Source organism: Anticarsia gemmatalis, chromosome 18 (genome assembly GCF_050436995.1).
Source record: "Anticarsia gemmatalis isolate Benzon Research Colony breed Stoneville strain chromosome 18, ilAntGemm2 primary, whole genome shotgun sequence".
NCBI classification, from domain to species: domain Eukaryota; kingdom Metazoa; phylum Arthropoda; class Insecta; order Lepidoptera; family Erebidae; genus Anticarsia; species Anticarsia gemmatalis.
The window spans coordinates 7301470-7322191 of NC_134762.1; the positions used below are offsets into that span (position 1 = coordinate 7301470).

The 20722-nt window shown below is 33.9% G+C and overlaps 3 protein-coding genes and 1 non-coding gene across 4 annotated transcripts in view; 1 reads left to right on the plus strand and 3 right to left on the minus strand.

Moving 5' to 3' along the window:
* Nucleotides 1-450: 450 nt before the first annotated feature.
* Nucleotides 451-2182, minus strand: LOC142980530 (MIT domain-containing protein 1-like). Its single transcript, XM_076125965.1, has 4 exons — nucleotides 1932-2182; nucleotides 1624-1862; nucleotides 1056-1255; nucleotides 451-673 (listed from the first exon to the last, which is right to left on the minus strand). Exons 1-4 carry the CDS (start codon nucleotides 2056-2058, stop codon nucleotides 511-513), a joined length of 729 nt encoding a protein of 242 aa, XP_075982080.1. The 5' UTR covers nucleotides 2059-2182; the 3' UTR covers nucleotides 451-510.
* A 404-nt stretch (nucleotides 2183-2586) lies between these two features.
* Nucleotides 2587-7342, plus strand: Polr3C (RNA polymerase III subunit C). The gene is made up of 11 exons (XM_076125784.1): nucleotides 2587-2916; nucleotides 3095-3219; nucleotides 3537-3666; nucleotides 3997-4201; nucleotides 4430-4522; nucleotides 4737-4901; nucleotides 5458-5611; nucleotides 5911-6031; nucleotides 6106-6177; nucleotides 6366-6533; nucleotides 6820-7342. The coding sequence occupies exons 1-11, from the start codon at nucleotides 2770-2772 to the stop codon at nucleotides 6958-6960; spliced, it is 1521 nt and encodes a 506-aa protein (XP_075981899.1). The 5' UTR covers nucleotides 2587-2769; the 3' UTR covers nucleotides 6961-7342.
* A 1713-nt stretch (nucleotides 7343-9055) lies between these two features.
* The window catches only part of UBL3 (ubiquitin like 3), a 165117-nt gene continuing 153450 nt past the window's right edge, over nucleotides 9056-20722 (minus strand). Inside the window, exons 2-4 of the mRNA XM_076125785.1 lie at nucleotides 19353-19461; nucleotides 11700-11867; nucleotides 9056-10927 (exon numbers count right to left, since the gene is read on the minus strand). Coding sequence (XP_075981900.1) covers nucleotides 10863-10927; nucleotides 11700-11867; nucleotides 19353-19461 — 342 coding nt within the window. The 3' untranslated portion in view covers nucleotides 9056-10862. The remainder of the gene's footprint in view (nucleotides 10928-11699; nucleotides 11868-19352; nucleotides 19462-20722) is intronic.
* Nucleotides 12178-12250, minus strand: TRNAT-UGU (transfer RNA threonine (anticodon UGU)). The gene has a single exon. It is a non-coding gene; the product is annotated as a tRNA-Thr (tRNA).

Below are 20722 nucleotides of genomic sequence, written 5' to 3' on the forward strand. Positions count from 1 at the left end.
AAAATCTGGTTTGCTAGTAGTATAATTTTTTGTATAAAATATATAAAACAGTTTTACCAGATCACACAACGATATTTGTAATTTTTTTTAAATACAACTCCCGCGCTACGATTCGCTTTTGTGTCATTGGGACATACATGTATGTATGTATAAACATACACACAACGGACACAAAGCACTACAAGACGCGAAACAATTATTTGTGGATCGCACAAATAATTGCTCCTCGGGGAATCGAACCCACGACTTCCCAACCCAACGGTATTGGCGTGGTGACCTAAACCATTGCGCCATGGAGGAGGCTATTGTTGAGAGCACATCCCTTTATCACTCATGCTTGTACTGCTAATATTTTTTGCTTTCTGTGTTTCTTGTTGCTTTATTCGACACATACAATATCTGGTACGTAGTTACTATAGCTTTTAAATATTTCCTAATAAAAGTCAAAAATATTGTCAACTTCATTTTTATTATAAACTATTCAACTTATTCTAAAAGCACCATTATATCTCAACCATAGGATTGTTTAACATTCTTAGAGTGTACTATATCCACAGTGGTCTCATGACATGGCCTTAGATCTAAGTCATAAACTCCCAAACAAAACTTGTTCTCCGGAGCTTTGAAGAAATCTAGACCTCTCCCTATTTTTATTATCCAACCGGAACTTAAGCTGAAAAAGAAAAAAAAAAGGTATTTGATTAAAACAATTAACTTAGTAAGTAGGTTAACTACCAGTTTCAAAGGAATATGGAGATGTGTCAGAAAGCCTATCTAGATATAGATTTTACTCTGTCCATTATATTATCAGTCTTTTGACAGCTCATGCTCATAAAGTTTTGTATTGCTGATGTGAAAATGACACACAAATAGTATTTGTACTTCATGGATGGGCACTGCCCATTTAGTGATGTGTCACACAGTGATTACTACAATTGTGCCACCAATTAAAAATAATCGATAAAAATCAATGCTACAAGTATTAAATCTGCTAAAGAAATACTCTTCTAAAATGTTATTAAGGTGTAGTATTTAACTGTACAAGTGATACTTACGTTATCTGTCTATCATGTAATGTTTCAGAGAACTTCACACTGAGTTTTACCCTGTATTTAGACAAGTCATTGGATAAATTTGAGAACCATTCCCTCTGGTCACCTTCAGATCTGTTGTCTTTGGAAGTGATCAGCTCTATGTGCCTTATGTTTGTACATGATTTAACTAGGAGTTCAGCTAGTCTGAGGAAGTTTTGACACTGGAAGTAAAACAATAACTTTATTAGATCTAATAATTATAACTGATTATCAGTTTGAAATCCACACAATGAACAACCTTACAACATAGGACCAGTCTATTTCAAACTAAGAGATCAGATACAACACTGACAGCTCAACATTTTCTTAAAAACAAAGGAATCTAATGATTGATTAATGTATGATTCTAATGTCCATGCATGTTACCTCATTGTATATTTTTTATAGAGAATTTAGTGCAAATCTCAAATTAAGACTTAACAATACTGGGTTATAGTCTTACTGTACAGTGGCGGAGATAAACTAGCCTAATTTCGGTAATATTGGGCATGGTTGCTTTGTTAACATTTTTATACAAGATTTAACTTACCTGATGAAAACTTCGAATATAAGGGTCTTCAACAACAACAAACTCAACATCATCATCTAAAAACCTTCCAAATAAAGTCTTATAACTATGTCCTGTAGAATTATTCTCTATGTGTACTTGTTCATGAAACTGTCCAGCCTCTTTCTGTTGTAAAACTAACTTTTTTATTGCTTCTGCTCTGTTCATGTATTCCTCCACTTTTTTCCTAAGATATGACCTTGTGGACTCGTCATGTTCACCTGGATAAAATAAACTATTATTAACATTTACAAAATTGCTTTAATAAGGGCAAAAATACCATTAATTACCTTTCATTTTGTCCACTAATATTTGTAGGCCTTCTTGGTAACAAACAAGAGCTTCGGTGTATCGTTTCTTGGTGTCTAGTTCTACACCACGCTTCAAAATATTTACAGCAGCACTTTCTATATTCATTTTTAAGTTTTTATACAATAAATTACACAAAAATAATCTTTTGTTGTCAGAACACTAACTTGTAAATAATATTATGTCTAACAGTTTACAAAGAATGTTTTTGATTTGAATCTGTACGTGACTTGTCAATCTTAAGAAATTTTAAAACTTCCCTCCGTTAGTGATTATTTAATGACTATGATTTACTTTAGAAAATGTATAATAATGGAGACAAATCTAATACTAATGACAGTTTTATGCAGTCGGTCATTAAATATATGTTGAGCAAGCTTACTTGAACAAGCTTTGAAAACGAACATGATAAAAAATAAAAACTAGTAAATTCCCGTTTCAGAGCACGCAGTGTTACTAAATAATATTGTTACTATAATTGGGTCTGTCAATCCTATCGCATAATCGTATAAAATGCAACTTCTGTTTAATTTTTGAATGTCTGCTGATACAAAAATTACAATTTGTTGTTGTTATAGTTGTTATTTTTTAAATTAAAAATAATTTAAATATTGAGCGATTTCCGAACGTATTGTTAGTAACTTCAAAATCTTGTAAATATGTCATTCAAAGTTTATAACCTCACACTATTTAATATTGGTTAATTTCAACATTCTTTATGAACGGTAGATTATAATTTATAAGATAATGACAGAAGTACAATAACACTATCGATAATTATTACTTGCTATTCTTAAATAAGTCATTGTAAGAGCAAGAATGTCTCACCAATTGGGACGGGTAGTGTCGGTGATTCTTCACCGATATTTCGGTGAAATTGTGCAAAAAGTCGGAGACGACTTGTTCACTTACGGCAGCAAACCTATTGGTATGATCGTGAAGACTACAGGCCTCACTCGGACATTGGTAATTTACTATTTCTTTTCTAAAAACAAAATAACAAATAAGGTTATGTTTTGCGATGATATATCTATTTAAATAGACCTAAAACTAATTTTACTTGCGTCCTGTAGTACTAGAGATAATTGTAGTATCTTCTATTGTTAGTTTTGTAAGCCTACATTCAGAAATTGATATCTTTCAGGTCATAGAAAGCCTCCGAACCCTACTCAAGTTTGATATAGCTGCATTTGAGCCATCAGCTAATGAACTGATAGCAGACTATAAGCTCTTGCCAGAAAATGTGCTGTTACTGATCCGATATCCTAGGTGAGAGAATAATTCTTACCTTATACTTTTCAAATTAAAATATTATGTGTGCTTGCACTCTACACCACATAGAACTGAGAAATGTGGCTTCAGGAACTACCAATATTATACTATTTATATCACAGTATTTTTTTTAATTAGCCTTAAAAGGCACCCTAAGATTTCAGTCACCCCACTTGTTTGTTGTGTCTGGCCATCCATGTAGAAATGAATCGAAGTGATCCTGCCATCTCCATTTGATCTCTTACCCACTGGCCATTTTATTTGGTTTTAATTTTTAGTCAATAAATTAGTCATTATGTGACTACATATTCCAGATATCTGTTACAAATGAAAACTAAGTACGGCAGTGAGGCAGAGCTGCTGATAGAGGAGTTACTGCAACAAGCTACTTGTACTGCCACTGTGCTCCTAGTCACTATCGCTACTAAATACAAGGATGATAAGGTAAAACACATATTTATAAAATGTGGAGGCTAATTGAGTTATTCATTGTCTACCAGGTCACAAATTTGATTTCTAGAGCAAGCCTACACCAGGACTAGTGGCCTATTCTATTAATAGGACAATTTACTAGTAAAATTAGTGCAGAAATTTTGTCACTAGGTTGATTTTTTGTTTTCAAATTTTACCACATGCTTGGAGTCTAGGAGGAATTCTAGGTGTTTGATGGAATGGTTGCCATGCATGTTGGTCTCTGTAATTCACAATTCAAACACCACCTTGTATTTTTGATACACCACAATATTAAAAAATAACACATCATTATTATTTCAGGAGAAAAACATAACAATACTGAATCTCAAAGAGATGTTCATCAGTCTGGTGACGGCTGCATACATCCAGCAGACTCCGGTGGCTGAACTGAAGGAAGGCAGTGAGATACCCACGCTGGTGCCCGTGGCTACCATTGTACCTGACCTTGATACTAGGACACTGATGCAGGCTATGAGTGCAGGGAATCTTAGTGAAGTTAATGATAGTGAGTAGCTTTCGTAGAATAATTGTGATACCACTATAAAACTATGTTAATAAAAACAATTTAAACTATAAAAAAGGAGGAAAATGAATTTAAATTTTAAAATATTGCATTCTTTTTTATATGTTGTTTCAACTTAAATATCTATGGTTATCCTGTCAATTGGGAATGACCAAAGAGGACTATTAGGTAGGAATGATAAAATAAGTTAAAAGTGTATATTCATTTCAGACATTTACTGGAGAGTGAATTACGACAGGTTTCATCAGGACTTTAGAGATGAAATCATGATCAAAGCGATTACTAGGCGTATTGATGAAAATGGTAAGTCCATCTTTATGTACTAACCTCATCAGTTTTATGGCTCCCTTAAAACTTCTCCCTGTTCTAATAGGTATAAAATAAAAAATACTTATAGCCTTTTACCCGGTCTTGGAATCGAACCCGCGATCTCGCGATCAGCAATCATATACAGCTTATTGTTACCTTGCTGTCACTTATTTATTATATAACGCGAAATATTATAATTTGTTTTCAGCTGGTGAGCTAATGAAGTTTCTTTTGGAGCAAATGTACCTAAACTCTCCGGTGTGGGCGAAGGAGTCAAGCCTAGTGAGCGCGCTCGACGTCCGCGATCAATGTCGCCGAGCTACAGACAAACCGCTGTTGCAGCAGTACCTTGACCAGTATTTAAAAGTTTTAGGTAGGTCTAGTCAATATAATAATATTTTTTTATCGGTTTTCAGTGCCCTGGGTGGTCAGTTGTCCCGATCCGTCTAAAAACGTTTTCGAATCAATATAATGGCGTATATAATCACGTTGTCATCTGCTGTAATAAGGACTTATTGTACCCTTACGGATAAATGTGAAACTAATATCCGATCGTAAAGATTTTTTCGAATAATAATTGAATCCTATACTATTACTGTGCCACTGGTATGTCGACCTTACTCTGTTGGATTATATAGAACTTATGATAATTAGAACATTGATAGATATAGAACTGAAGCGCGGTCATGATGTTTAACTGTTCATTCTCTTCATTTGCTTGTGTTTAAATACTAACCCTCTTATTCATAAACACACTATAAACCTATTTCAGTTAAAAAGCTACTATAATATGTTTTCTCTTTTTCATTTCGCTAAGGAGTGAAAGAAACTAAACACTTAATAAGCCTTTCATAACTTCATATGCATATTTTTATGAATAAGAGGATAAGTAGGTAGGTATGTTTATTGTTTCGTGTGTTTTATAACAGAGGAGAGTGGCGGTGGGTTCGTGCGGCGGGCGGGCGACGCGAGCGGCGGCATGTACGTGGTGCGCGTGAAGTTCGCGGCCGAGCAGCTCGTGCACGCCGCGCTCGACCACGTCGTCACCGAGAGACTCGGCTCCAAGGCGGCCAGGATATTTAGGTACACAAATACATAACATCACTCATGTTGTACTCGAAAGTGTGGGCAGGAGCGTATGAAATACACCTATGTTTCACCATTAACAGACCAATGTAATAGGGGACAAACGTCATGTATGGGACACGTTACCAAAATCCGGAAGAACAGTAAATTATAACTGATCAAGAGAAGGTAATAAAAATTATGTCTTGGTGGCGATGTGGTTAACTATTTCGCTGCATATGGATGTAAAAGTTTTAACTCCCATACTAACAAATTTTTGTAATATTTGTTACTCTATGGTTTTTCTTTTGTTTCAGATTAATTCGTACCAAGAAGTACATAGAAGAGGAAGACATTCAGAAAAACGCGATGTTAGTGAACAAAGAATGTAAACAGCTAACATACAAACTGTTAGAGGAACATTTTATTAGTTGTCAGGTCTGTATTTAATATAATGATTGCTATATTCAATAGAACTTATTAAGTTTAAACTTATTCGTTTGTGTTTTCAGCCGATGCGAAAAGCAGCCTCTTCAGGAGGACTGGCGAAAGCAATTTATTTGTATCATATAAAATTACACGAGGTAAGAAACATTAACCAGACTATCACGATCTACAGTGGACATAGACTCTTACTTTTCGTTAGACACGAATTTCATTGTAAAATTCCAAACATAATGTACTTTGTTGAAAATCCCATCCAACCCCATCTTTGAATTTTTTTATTAACCCATTTAATTTGTCTAGTTCATTAACTACTATGTATCGTCAGGTGGCTCACACAGCACAAGAGATGTGTTACCGCGCACTACACAACGTGCTCCGTCGCGGCTCGCACGAGCGCGGGGCGCATGCGCGGCTCGTGGACAAACAGAAGCGCGTGCGCACCATCGTGCATGGCATGAGACTGCGGGGCGAGGCGCAGCAGAATATTGACGATGTATGTAACAATAAACTACCCCTATAACAAAATATGTTCCTAGCACGTCTTCTTTTTAGAGTAGAAAGAACGAAACTTTTTCTGAAGGTTGTTTTTTTTGGCTACGATACATGTTGCTGTGAGGGTTGCTTTTTTTTAAAACTTAGTACAAAATGTCAAATATCTTTAAGAAAATTTTCTTCAAATAAAATCCAGATCTCTCCATTTTTTTATACTTACCTCATAATACTTCCTAAACATTTGCTTATCCATCTTGAAGATAATCTAAACTCTCGTTATATTTCAGGTGGAAGAAACCCTAACACCACCAGAACTAGCCGTACTACAAGGTGTAGAGAAACGACTGAAACAGTTGAGTGCCGCAGAACTGGAGCTAGATAGAAACCTCTTCATATTCAAGTGGTATTTCACGTATCCACAGACTTAGCCCATAGTTTAGTACCTAGGTTTATAATTATATAGTTTTGTATGACAGACTATGTAAATGTTGATATAATGTTAAGTTTGTATGATGGACTGTTTGATTACAATCTGATAAGTATCAGTTTGCTTAAAGATATTTCGGTAACTTCGGTATATCGTAGTATCGGTAAGTAAAAACAAGCCTTTAAGGTGTGCTTTGATATCTATCAATAAATATGATAACCTTATTCTAGTTCTTTTTTACCTTACACAAAATAGTAAAGTAGCTGCGTAATTTTTTCTGCTGAAAGGAAATAACCTGAAAGTTCATAAAAATAATTCACTTAATCAGTATAAGTTCTCTTCAGTTGTCGATAAAGGAATATGAATAAAATCCATAAAATATGTTCTTAAAATTTTATTTGACCCCATTGAAACTCAAGTCGTTCAAACAATGTACAACCTATAGTGTCAATCGATTATATTATTAATTATAAAATATATCCGACTATCTACACGAGCAGCCGTCACACATAGTTCAATTAAACACAATCATATGGCTTTATAATTTGAAGCGAATTTACAACTACCCTCGATCATTGACGACCAAAACATATGTAAATACCTAATACTGGGAGGTCCACTGAGAAAACTGAAAAAGACTGCGCACTTAACATAATATCTTAGTTTTATGTCATACAGATACCAATTAAATCTATTCGAGCCTTCCCTTACGCCCATCTTTTTCCGATAATTACTACATTGCACAAAAACATTTGACTAATAAATTGATAAACTAATTTCTCTCAGTGGACCAAACCATAGAACATTCCGGAACGAAATGACAATTAATCAACATTGTTATAATTATGAATGAATATTAACAAGTATATAGATTATGTACGTATGTAGATAAACACCTGTTATACAGTGACACCTAATATTTTATTATTTTAATTAATTACAGAGAACCGCCGTTGTGTGTGGTCAAAGATTTATTTAAAACATCTTTCGTCTAGCACTTCACATTCGAGAATTTGGTCAGTCAGTAACTTAGCAATTATTTCATATTTCGTGTTATTATACTGCGAAAATCGAAGTATAGGGAATGTCTAACTAGTTTTGATTTCTCATTACCTAGTAGTTTTCAGTTCCATTGCAGTCATTTCATAAAAACATTACCTATTCTGTTTTAGTTATCTCTCGATAATTGAAACAGAATGTAGCCTTACTAAAGTTACTAGAGTTAACTATATTGCAACACTTCGGCCAATCTTTGACGGTCTCACGCACAACGGTTGTAAAGATATCCACTTCAAGCTAATTATTAAGTTTTATACTAGATTCGTCTAAATTAAAAAGTTTTCGAATATTTACACATCGTTCCTAACTACAGCTCGATGTCATGTTCAAAATAATTCAAATTACTATACTTAAGTATTACTATCAAACGCCGAGTAATAACTTAGATATTATTATCAAGTTCACACAAAAACTTCAGCTGCAATTTCGTAACATAACTTTAGTACCTTCGCCAACATTTATTTCTTTCAATTTGATCCAGTTCTGCCTAAAACCTTATTCAATTTCGTCTCGTACATCACAAAACAAAGTTCTATATCATATAAAATGTTGTGCGCATTTAATTTTGCATTTATATTAATATCTAAACATATTTTTTACAAATATAATATTAATAAAGACTGACATCGAGACTGTGTTACGAATACACCCAATATTTTGTTGTCAGATTATTTTATGAACTATTCTATGGAAATATTAAAAATACGGTGAAGACATCGATCTATCTGGCCTAAGATATCACCTTAACGAGAACGAATCGACCTACATTATCCAACTATACATACTTGAGATGTTTACAAAAGCAGTTATTTTTTATTTATTTTAAATATCATACTGTGTTTAACTCAAGCCAATAATAGCAACTAAAGTGTGAAATAGACCTTAAACATGTAGGAATATATTTAAACAAGTGCTGGAGCAAATAGAGGAATTTAAACAGTGATTTTTTTATTTCTTCTGAAGCCTTCGCAGCGTCCTACCGCAGCACAGCGCCCTCTATGTACAAATGTGAGGAAAAAGCGAAATAAAATAAAAAATGCAAATTAAAATTGTATTTATTTTATTTATAAACTAGGTATTTTATACAACTTAACAAAATACATACATACAGTAACTAAACAGAGCAACCAAAATAAAATCATTCATACTGGCACCGAAACTTTATCAAAACGAAACTCATATTGCTACATTGATTCCTTGTTAGATGTATCATGTAGGACACTTGTCCCGCAGTGCAGGCGTGCCGGCGCGGGGCTATCGTTTGGCAAGAACCAGTTAATCATCAGTCGTGATCGCCGCGCTCGTCTCGTGTCGGAACTAATGGAGCAACATGCTCATCCCGCCCACATGACTGTTGACACTGTTGTCAATGTTTACAAGTTTCTCTCTAATACTGTTTAACTTTTATGTTATCACTGAGTACTTAATTTCCTTCAAATGTATGTCTGAACGAGTAAATAATTTTATTTGTACTATCACAAAACATTCGCGTTTGTTGCGGGCTGGAAAGTCAAATGAACACGAGTTTTTTAAGAATATTTTTAAGCTTATAACAAAAATTAGGGCTAAGCCGAACAAGATTTAAATGACAACGCAATCCTTAAGCCAATTTTAAAGTAAACAAAATAAGTATTTTTATAACTACATAAAATGCCAAATAATGATATAAGTAATAGTGGATTTGTGATGTAAAGTAAAATATAAAAAGCTCTAGTCGATATTTACAAAAGTAATCTGACCGTGGTAACGCTAAGAGGTGAGGATCAGTTAACTATGTATATTGTATTGTAAGGACCGACAACATAACAACGCCATCTAGTGTTCACTGTGCTCTATATGTAATGTAGGCATGTACAGACTTTATAAGCGAGACATATTTTAAATTTTTCAAATTTAGTCTAGTGCTTTATACTAAAATTTATGATTGTCGAGTTTCCCAGTCGCCGTGTCGTGGTATACATATTGTTTCGTCCGAGTAAACATTATGTATGTCGAGTGACACCGAGGGGCGGCACTATGCCTCCGTTACACCTACATCTAGCGCAGTAAATAGCATCATTTAGAATAAAACATAATAATTCCAAACATATTGCAAGAACTTATCACAAAGTAATCAGAAACGTGTCCTTAATACAAATTCTATTTACAATGCAAAACAGGGTAATTTACACACTTCGTTTGTTTCACTAAATAATTTGTCATTTTTTTGATAAATATCTCGTTAATATAAATTTATATACGATGGCCTAAATAATAATACTAAATATTTGTAAATGATTGTGGATAGCCGGGATAAAGTAAATATTATAATGTGAAGCCGAATACGTGTTACGTCCAGGAACTATTAAAATCATAGGCTTACTTACATCGACGAACCTTATCCCAAATATCTACTAATGTTAACGTATTACCGGCAGCATGATATCTATAAAACGAGCTATAATTTACGCGGTGAGATATACAGTATCGTTTTATAAAGCTATCCATAATGTCGAAATGAAACGGCGATGACGGTCGCTTGCGACGTTTTCAAATGAAGTGGTGATGTGTGCGTTTTTACATCTTTCAAAGTCTCGTACGAGTTACGAATTACGATTGTGCAATGATTGTATTGTTGTAATTAATTATTCTACGCAAATTGACAATAAAAGATATGAGTGAGCTACGCAAACGTTTAATTTGTAACACTTCATTTAAAAACATCACAAGGTCTATGTTGTGGGCGACATGGTATCCTGGCTTCTACACTGAACACATTGGAGTCCGTCTCCCGGCACGGTGTCACCTGTCTCACTCGCTCCCACTGCCGCGCGTATATGTGCGTCTCTGTCGCACGCGGAGCCATTACAATATGCAGCAAGACGGTGAACAACAACTGCTTGAACCACCTTTACTTTTTTGCCGTTGATCTGAAATCAACCAAAGGAATCATGTCAGTACATTGACCTGTAGTACTACAGGATATCTACAACGACATCTAACTAAATTGGGGTAAACGTTTAGAGGTAGTAAAGTGAAACAAGACAAAGACTTACAGGGTTACTAGGAAGGAAGGGAACAGGGAAGGGTTAATGTTAACTCCATCGTACTTCTGTAAAGCAAATCTCGGTTAGTTATATAAAATTATGTGTATTGAAATATCATATGTGATACCAGGGATTTATATTGCCTCAGGAGCAAGAGATAATTCCCATAGGTACAAAATATATCAATATTATAAATCTAGACCTTTAAATAGGTAAGATAACAATATTCTTCTAAGTCAAAAGGAATATCGCACAATTATTTACTAATACTTGTTTGTTGCAAGTAAAAGCAACGAGAATGTTTCAAGCAGATAGCTCGAATTCTGCCTGTTTTCTTCGACATCAAAACAGAAAAGGTGACTGGTGCTACGATCTTGGATTTCAAAACCTTCCACCCCAATTTTTTATTTAACATCACTGTTTTTTGTTTATATTTTTTAATAACATTATAAATGGGTGGCTGAAGTGGTGGCTTCTTAACACCTAAGATAATCGAGTTGCAGCCGAATCATCAAACTTTATTTGAAAAACTATAATACAATTTATATAGGCCGATGCCTGAGACATTCTGCCAGTCTCCCCTAGGGTAGCTAGCGAAGAAATAAAACTAACATGATCCTTTTAAAAACAAAGTAAGAACTGTGTAAATTATTACCGTGTGAGTTAGGTTCGGGCAGATGCTCGCGCGGGACGAGGTGCATGACGGTGGTGCGGCCGAGCTGCAGGCCGAGCGCGCCCAGCGTCACGGAGCTGTGCAGGAAGCGGCCCTGGTAGATCAGCCGCAGGATCTCCGCGCGGGACACGCTCTCCGACGCCCAGTCAGCTGGAATATCACAAATATACCACTTTAGAACATCGGAACTGAATTGAACTATTTAGAAAAATCATTACCAATTTTACAAAATTATATTTTAATAGTAGTGGACTCAAGGCCTAACCCCTCCCCCTCGTTTGGAGGGAGACCGTTGCCCTGCAGTGGGACAGTAATGGGTTAAAAAGTCTCCACTTCCCATACAATTCATATGCTATATTTAATAAAAATATTTTTATAAAATGTATTGAAATTTCGCACAAAATACAAAAAAAATACGTATAAAAATTCCAAAACAAAAGGAAGAACAAATTCTTATTCCTGCCCCCAGAGAGATTTGAACTCTCGACCCCTGGTTTACAAGACCAGTGCTCTAACCCCTGAGCTATGGAGGCTGCCGGTAGAAGCGTCGAATGTTGATACCTATTGACTGCGTCGTACTTACACACACTACAATGACTCATACGAACACAAACGTAGAATGTAGCGGCACTACGTAGTTACTCATCTTTAGATAGATGGCGCTGTTACCAATTTATGTACTCAGTACAAAAATACTTCATTTCGTGCTTTTAGATTGTTTTATTTATATTTTAAATATTTTATTTTAGCCTAATGATGGGTTTGTGGTGTTTGGCTATAATTTAGCGAGTAAAGTATGGCTATCTGACTGCCACTGTGCTTTTTATCGCGTGCCACTACGGGCTATTATTCTAAATACTGCCGTCGTAAATCTAAACACAGTAACTTCAAAATATGCGTTTTGAGAAAAACGCGATTGAAGTTTAATGGTTAATTTTTGCTCTCATGAAGATACTAATTATTGTACATTATTTCATGTAACTTTTAATGTTAGTATATAGTTAAATCTTTGATTCTGTATATATATATCTAGTATATTATTATTGTATAAATAATAAAATTAGATAATGTGTTTTAAGCTAGGGTAATAATATAATATTTTTTTCTTTTTTAAGTTACAACACGGTAACTCAACGGTTACTGTGTTGTAACCAAGTTTTACCTATTACTGTGTTGTAACTTTGTAAAGATATTAACATTAGGGGAATTACGACACAGTAAGTATGTACATACTGTGTTATAACTATGTTTCTTAGAAATACGTATAAAATCAGTAATACAGTAAATGAGATACTGTGATTTATTCAAGTATTTGTTGTTTATCTTTGAACAATATTTTATACGCAATCACAGTAACTGAAGAAGCCGTGTTATAATCAAGCAAAATAAAAAAAAAGTAAATCTATTCACGTTAAAAAAACACAGTTAGTAGTGAGATACTGTTATTTAATTTAAAATAACACAGATACTGTATTTTTTATTAAAAAAAATGTTTTTTTTGTAAAAATACTGTGTTTTTATTTAATGTATTTCGGTAACTATCCATCGTACAAACAAACCGAAAACTTTCTCAAATAGCCCGCGGTCTCCTGATTCCAAAGAACTAAACAAACTATAAACACAGTAACTTAAGTTACTGTGTTTACATTTACGACGGCAGAATAGGGCTGCTAAGGTTACCTTGTGTGCGCTAAATACGTAAACGATTCGTTTTTGTTTTTTGCTTTGGCTGTTATAGCTTTGAAGCAACGCAATCTTGTTTATCAGATAAAAATGTATATTGAATTGAATGATCATTATATTTAAGTAATATACTTAATAAGACACAAAAACACTCAAAAAGGGTTAAATGTACCTAAAGACAATATATTCATTTAAGAATTAGCTTATTGTTATTATACATAGGTACTCATTATTATTTATTTATTTTTACTTAGTAATTGATATTAGAAATGAACCAAACAAAAATACTTGAAAAATAACACAAAAATAATCCTAGTTTTACAATTCTACACTAAAACACAGTATAAGCCCTAACATAAACTAACAATGTAGATTTACAGTAGCGTTAGCGTCCGAGGTAAAGCTCAATAAATCAGCGGGCACCAGGCGGCGCCACTATCTTCGCAACGTGGCTATAAGTTGTTCGAACGAAACACCGAATGTTTAGTCAGTGCACGATAAATATCACCTATCTTACTACTTTCTGTGTTATCTGGACTTTTTCGTGACCGATAAACTGTGGACTTTATGGTCACTTCGGTTCGTTGAAGCTTTTCTGGGGGATTTAGTTGATACTAGTAAATTATATAGGTATGCTAGAATGGTAGGTAGTTTTTTTTACATTTGACGTATTTAGATCGACTTATATATTTTTTTATCTATTTTTAATGAAATATCGACTTTGCGATATCATTTACTTGGTTTGAAATAAAATATAATGAGATTGAAGATTCATTATTTTCAATTTCAGTGTAATTTCTGTGACTTCGGATTTTTTATTAATTAAACTAGACTTACAAAAATAATGACTTCTCTTTCCATGTCGTATAGTCGTTTAACCAATAGAATAACTGGTCAAACATGCTGAAAACCTTTTAATTTTCAATCAACTTTAGCTCAAACGCAAGAAAGTATTAATTTTGAAATGCATATGCATCGATCGATCTAGACCCAATTTTGAAACCTGCTACAATACTAGCCATACTAGTATATCCTCGAGCTATAATGAGTCATACATTACAGTACAATACTTAAAGCAGCATACAATTAGTGCAATGATCCAATAAAGGGCGTTTCACACCACGTCTCGGTAACTGACCTCACGCAACCATCGTTTGCAGTTAATTACCGTTTTTATATATACATACAAGTATGTATGTATGTCTGTATGAGTCTACTGTCTACCATGTGTTTACGACATGTGCTACTTGTTTAAATGTTTTGTGGGAATGTGGGTTAGTTTTTTTTTACATGTTTTTAAATTTTATTTGAACAATGTGTTTCATTCCTTATTTTTAAGATAAAGATATAGTTATCTAGTACACAGGATTAAGAACAAGTGCGTAATAAATTGGTTCAAGTTTTTTGTTTGGAGGAATTTGCAGAATAAAAGCATTTAAAATATACATGACTTAAAATATACAAGAGATTTATGGTTGGCATTATACTTAACAATAATTTATAACTAAAATGTAATAATAATCAAAGTAATTTTACTTAAAAGCATCTCCCTACTTGCAAAATATAGAATACTCTAAAGAATCCCCAAATATACCAATATACCTATATCTTTTACCATAACTCTAGGTAAAACATTGATCCCATTGAATATTTCATGCGGCACCTATGTACGTACTGTTGCGTGTATATTTCTACTTTATGAAAGTAAACGATAAAACTAACACAATAAAATTAACATAACATCATTTGGGAGATTTGTATGAGAATATTAAGATACGTTTGTAGGGCAATGTTATTTACAACATTATTTTTACTTATCAAAATACATACATACATATATAAAATCACGATTATTTAGATACCAGATATATATGTAGTAATTAATTAATTTATACCGTGACTGGTTAACTCCCGCGATTCCGATTACTATTTAGAACATGCTATTTCCTAAGTAGGTATTTAATCTAAGACTTCTTCGAACATTCAATTCAGTCGTTTCGACTTAAAAGAAAGACGAACAACCACACTTTAACATTATGGTGTAAGTAGGCTTTGATTTCCTCAGATTCCCCGTAAGGTGATCGAACGACATTTACCTGATCTGAGATGTGATTCCCGATTCGGGTAATTTTATTGGGTATTTCCGCTAGAAATTTCTCTGAAACAGCCTGGAGATCGGTAATACCCGGTAAATTGCAATAGGTTTTACCACACAGAACCGGATACGCACCTGACGGGAGCTCATTGCACAATCTACCCTTTGAGGAAAACGGTCAACATATAAAATACGCTCTAAACCTGTAACCTTCCACAATTTCATCTAGACATTTTAAGAAGTTATATGCCTATCATTAGTTGAAAATCTCGAATTCTAAGCTATGATAATCACCTTAACAACGATAACTCAACTAATTACTCCTTAACATTTCTGATTTTCTGACTAGATCAATTTAAAATTTGATATTGTCGAGAGTAAGCCACCCCGCATGCATGCTGCCCGCATCTTATCAATTCATACATGTTTCCCTATCACGCGATTACAAACAGTGACTAGAAAACATAGCTATAGCCTCCAATCTCTACAGATCTATACTATGGTGTACAAAGTGACGTGACGTCAGTGTAACGGGCTGTAGTTTCCGTCTGATAACGCTGTACACAGCTCCGACGCTGATAACATCGGATCTCGGCTGTAGCGGCGCTTGACAACAATCACTATGTCCTTTTGACACGAGCTCTTGTTGTACATAGCGAATTTTGTTACAAGTTATGGGTAGGACGTGTGGTTTTAACGTTTTTGTTTAGAAAAGAGTATAGATCTATATATTTTTGTTGGATGTGTTTGAATCGCCGTAAATTCATTTTTAGTTGAATTTAAGAAACAAAAGTCTACTATTTTTTTTTCTCGGGCGAATTGAGTTGATCGCGTAGACGTAGACAAGAGTGTGTCTCATTACGTTTTGAAACAAATACCTAACTCACTTTGTTATGTTATGTACCTATCTATTTATTACTTTCTAAAGAAGAAAAGAAAGCTTCCTTAATAGATTAAATGCACCAAAAACCAAGTATTATTCATTCAAAATCTGCACCATACCTTCAGTCAATAATGATATATCTAACTTGATATTATTTCAAAAGTCATTTAAACACGTGAACATGTATACTTGTTAATTGAGAATAACACGTGCAAGTGTATCACAAATAATATTGTTTAATTGTCTTAAAAACAAATATTTAATAAAGCATTAATTAGTAACATATTGTTTTATACAATTAAACAACTAAGGATAAATATTTGGACCACGTTATCTTTGCTTGCATGTTTTTTATCGTTTGGTGAAACATAAACACGTAGTTTAATAGCATTAATTATAATTTAATCTATTTATTACTAAGGTAAATGGGTCTTGCATATAACCATCATGAAAATTTCCAGTTGCATACAGCCTTTTGAAATAAGACAATCATTTTTAACAAGATTATTTGCATAAAGTATGCATGTACACGTTCAGTTTCAATTTGTTATATTATTGTTATACCACAATACATCATTGAACGAATACCTATATTAGTTAGAAAAACAAATAAGGTACCTGCGGGTATTAAGGCCTGTCGGGTAATAAGGCCTAAATATCAAAAAACGTATGAAATACAGTAGTTGACGATCAAGATTACAGTCACACAAGCTCAGAGCGTATATGAGTCGGTCCGAAGTGACGGACGCACTCTAGCACTTCTCCCCTCGCAAATGTCGTCGAAATCATTCAGAAGTGCGGTTCAGCAGCACGAATTATAAAAATTGACTCCAGTAAAACGTAAGTTGTTTAGAAAATATCATATTTACAAACCTGTATTGACTGTCCGCTTATTAATTAATGTATGCTTGTCCGTAGATTTCCGTTTTAAGAGGCTTGAAGTTATAAAAATTATATTATTATTATTTTTGTAAATAGGTGGTTGGCGGATATTAAGGCCTATAAAATTTTACAATAGGCCTTATTTTACTCCTATTTTTTTAACTGCTTTTTAAGTAGAAGCGTGTTTTTAAAATGTTTGTTAGTGGGTAGTATATACGCAGTTTATATTTTCAATTCATTTATTATTGTTTTCAGTGCTTACAGTCACAATGCCTCCCAAACGAGCATTGTGGTCAGAAGGCGATCTGACAAAAATTAATCACAAAAAAAAAGATCGGTACTGTCATGCCTGCAAATAAGATAGAATGGATGATGCAATGAGGCAATGTTCGCGATGCTTCAAGTGGTACCACGACGAATTCGTCGGTTTGACTGCAGAATATACTGATGATTTTCAATGTCCTGATGGATGCGAATAAGGACAATTTATTTAATTTATTAAGATTACTATGCTTTCTATTGCCTTATGTTAATGATTACTGATGAAGAATACTAATTTACGTAGTTTAAGTTGATTTTTGAATAGTTTATAGTATAGGCCTTTTTACCCTACCCTATTTTAATAAGGCCTAAAGACTGCGTTTTTTTAAAAGTGATATATTTTTTTTGTTTTAAGCTAGAGAAGCTATTTTTTGTTTAAATTCTGTAGTAATATAAGTACATGACTGATAATTATTAAAACTGGTTGATTATATTGGATATTCTTCATTTTATTACAAATTTCCCTTAGCTAGGCCTTAATACCCGCAGGTACCTTATGTATTTGCTTATATTTTATTGATTTTATGTGACAGGTATAAACTACACGTAACTTTTTTGAAATTAGTAAAACCTAAAGAGAAAAAAGCGTAGCACTGTTTATCTTTATATTTCAAATTATAGACATTATTATAAAATCTTATTATTTCATAATTCTCCGTGTAGATACGTAATTAATAACGACATTTATATGCTTTATAAAGTAATAAGATAATCACACTATTCAGATTAACACTTCTTTACAGCTACAGATAATTTTGCATTTATTACTGTTTTTATGACGAATAAACACGAGTTGTTGTTGAGTTTGTTGAGTTGAGTGTGTTTAACACACTCAATTTCATTGTAAAATTGGTACATACATAAAAAAAACACTGGTCTGTTACACTACTTCTGGATAACTATAAGTCGATAGCTTATCAGATGAAATTTTGACAGTTGTTTTTATACATTTACTGTCACTGTATCTAGCAGATAAAATTTCTGACACCTATCTCTAAACTGCGAACCTAGCTCTAAATCAACAATCTACTCAAAATTAAAAACAGATTATTCTTAACCCCAGTATTTACACCATCACACTAATCACAGCGTGATATCCGCGTATCTCACCAAACCAGCCAAAGGCCATTAACCATAGAAGCCTCCTTCATCACGTAGAGCTGATTTCCATATCTGTCACCCCCATGGGGTGGGGGAACACCGTGGCTAAACCGACAAGCGATATTTATAGCCCATGGCCTATGGGGAATGACCAAACACAGTAAATAACCACTAATCCCTTTGTGGAGAACTGGCGGCAACACACGCGAATTGATTTGATTCTAAAGTAATTTTATGCTTCGGTTGAGACAGAAGTGGCTAAAATTGTGCAATTGAACGGGATAGTGGATTTCAATTTTGATTGGTATTGGATTTTGAGATGGACGTTATTATTCTTGTACAATATCGGATAGTTTAGAATTAAGTGTACACTTTTCTGAGCTTTTTTGACCGATTTCACGATATTAAATTAATAAAAAAATATTTTTTTGTCACCTAATACAAGACATTCTTCCATTATGTTGTTTATCTATACTTTTCGAATATGATTCTCTTCTTCAATGAGCAGTTTATTAACAAAGCGTATTAAAAAATATGATTTCTATTTCTATAGAATTTCAACTTTAGGAGTGAGTTTATACTTGAAACTTTGTCATGTCAATTTAATGATTGTCATAAGGGGGTGAATCTTTTATTCATTATGTTGAATTTTTTAAATTTCGATACACACCTTCGGGCCAGTTGTCGTAGACATGTATCGCGATGTCGCCCGCCGAGTCGACCGGACTGAACACGAACTCCTTCGTCTTGCCCGACACCAGGATCAGTCGAAGGTTTATCTGAAACAAACCACAACAACAATTAGCTATATCTTTGAAAATTTACACTGCATTACCTAAATAAAATGGTATGAAGCTATAAACAGTGGCAGAACATACGGTTAAGGTTGAATACGATAACATAAGCTTTCTTTAATTCAGTCCATATTGTAAAGTCCTAGAATAATAATTTCAACCCAACTATTCTGCACACACCATTTGCCTCCGCAATACTCTGTTTTGGCAATTGCATTGCCCCTTATCATACTTAATATCTTATAAGCAATTATTCACCTGCTTGTAACACATAGAGGTTAACAAAGAAGTCTTCAAATAACAATACCAAGAACATTCCCTAAATAGCTTATCTGCTAAATATTTCACGTAAAAGTGCGCTATAAAACATTGTTCGTTCAGTAAACAGTAGGTGCGGTAATATTTCGGATCACGCTAGCCTATAGTTTACATACATTTAGCCGGTCGGGAGTAAATTTATAGCCTCACGAGGCAACGGAACTAAGCCTTGACCTACAAACGTGTACAGACACTGGTGCTCTTTTAAGGACCAACAATTTTTCGGGTCAAGGATATCGCTAAAATGAACGGCAAGGAAAATATGGGTATCGTTTTAAAAGAGAATTTAATACTGGCTATAAATAGAAGGGTCGGTGCCGCTTAAATATAAGACAAGCAAAGAAAAATGTTGAAGAAACTGCTAAGTGATATCGTTATTAAAATTTGTACCAATATTCTTGTATTGTTTTCCGAAACAAATAGCGTTCATAAAGTTCCAATGTCACTGCGTCATACTTAAACTTTATTATGACGCATTATTGCATTACAGTTTGTCCTTCAATCTTTTGCCAACATGATATCATTCTTGGCATAATATCCGCCATGCCGCAGGGGAAATTAAAAAACAATATTTCATAGTCTATGCAAAAGCTCTTTATTTGATACGTCGAACAAAATTAAAGCAATTATTCCACAATCACCGTTATTAAGTTTTTAAACGACTTTCGAAGTTAAAATTTCGCAATAGGAATTAGCATGACAAAGCTGAAACAAGGTTTATTTAGTTTGAGCTCATCCTGGGCGCATTAAGTATGTATGGAAATGCGTGGAGCGTAGAATGTACTTGTATTACGTTTACGTCGTACGGTGGATATAACTTGAATTGGTGCATGCTTAATAACTTAATACCTAGTTGGTTTTACTGTTTTCCTATAGAATTTACTTAATTTGAGAAAAAATAACCTTTTAGTTTTGACAGTATTGTTGT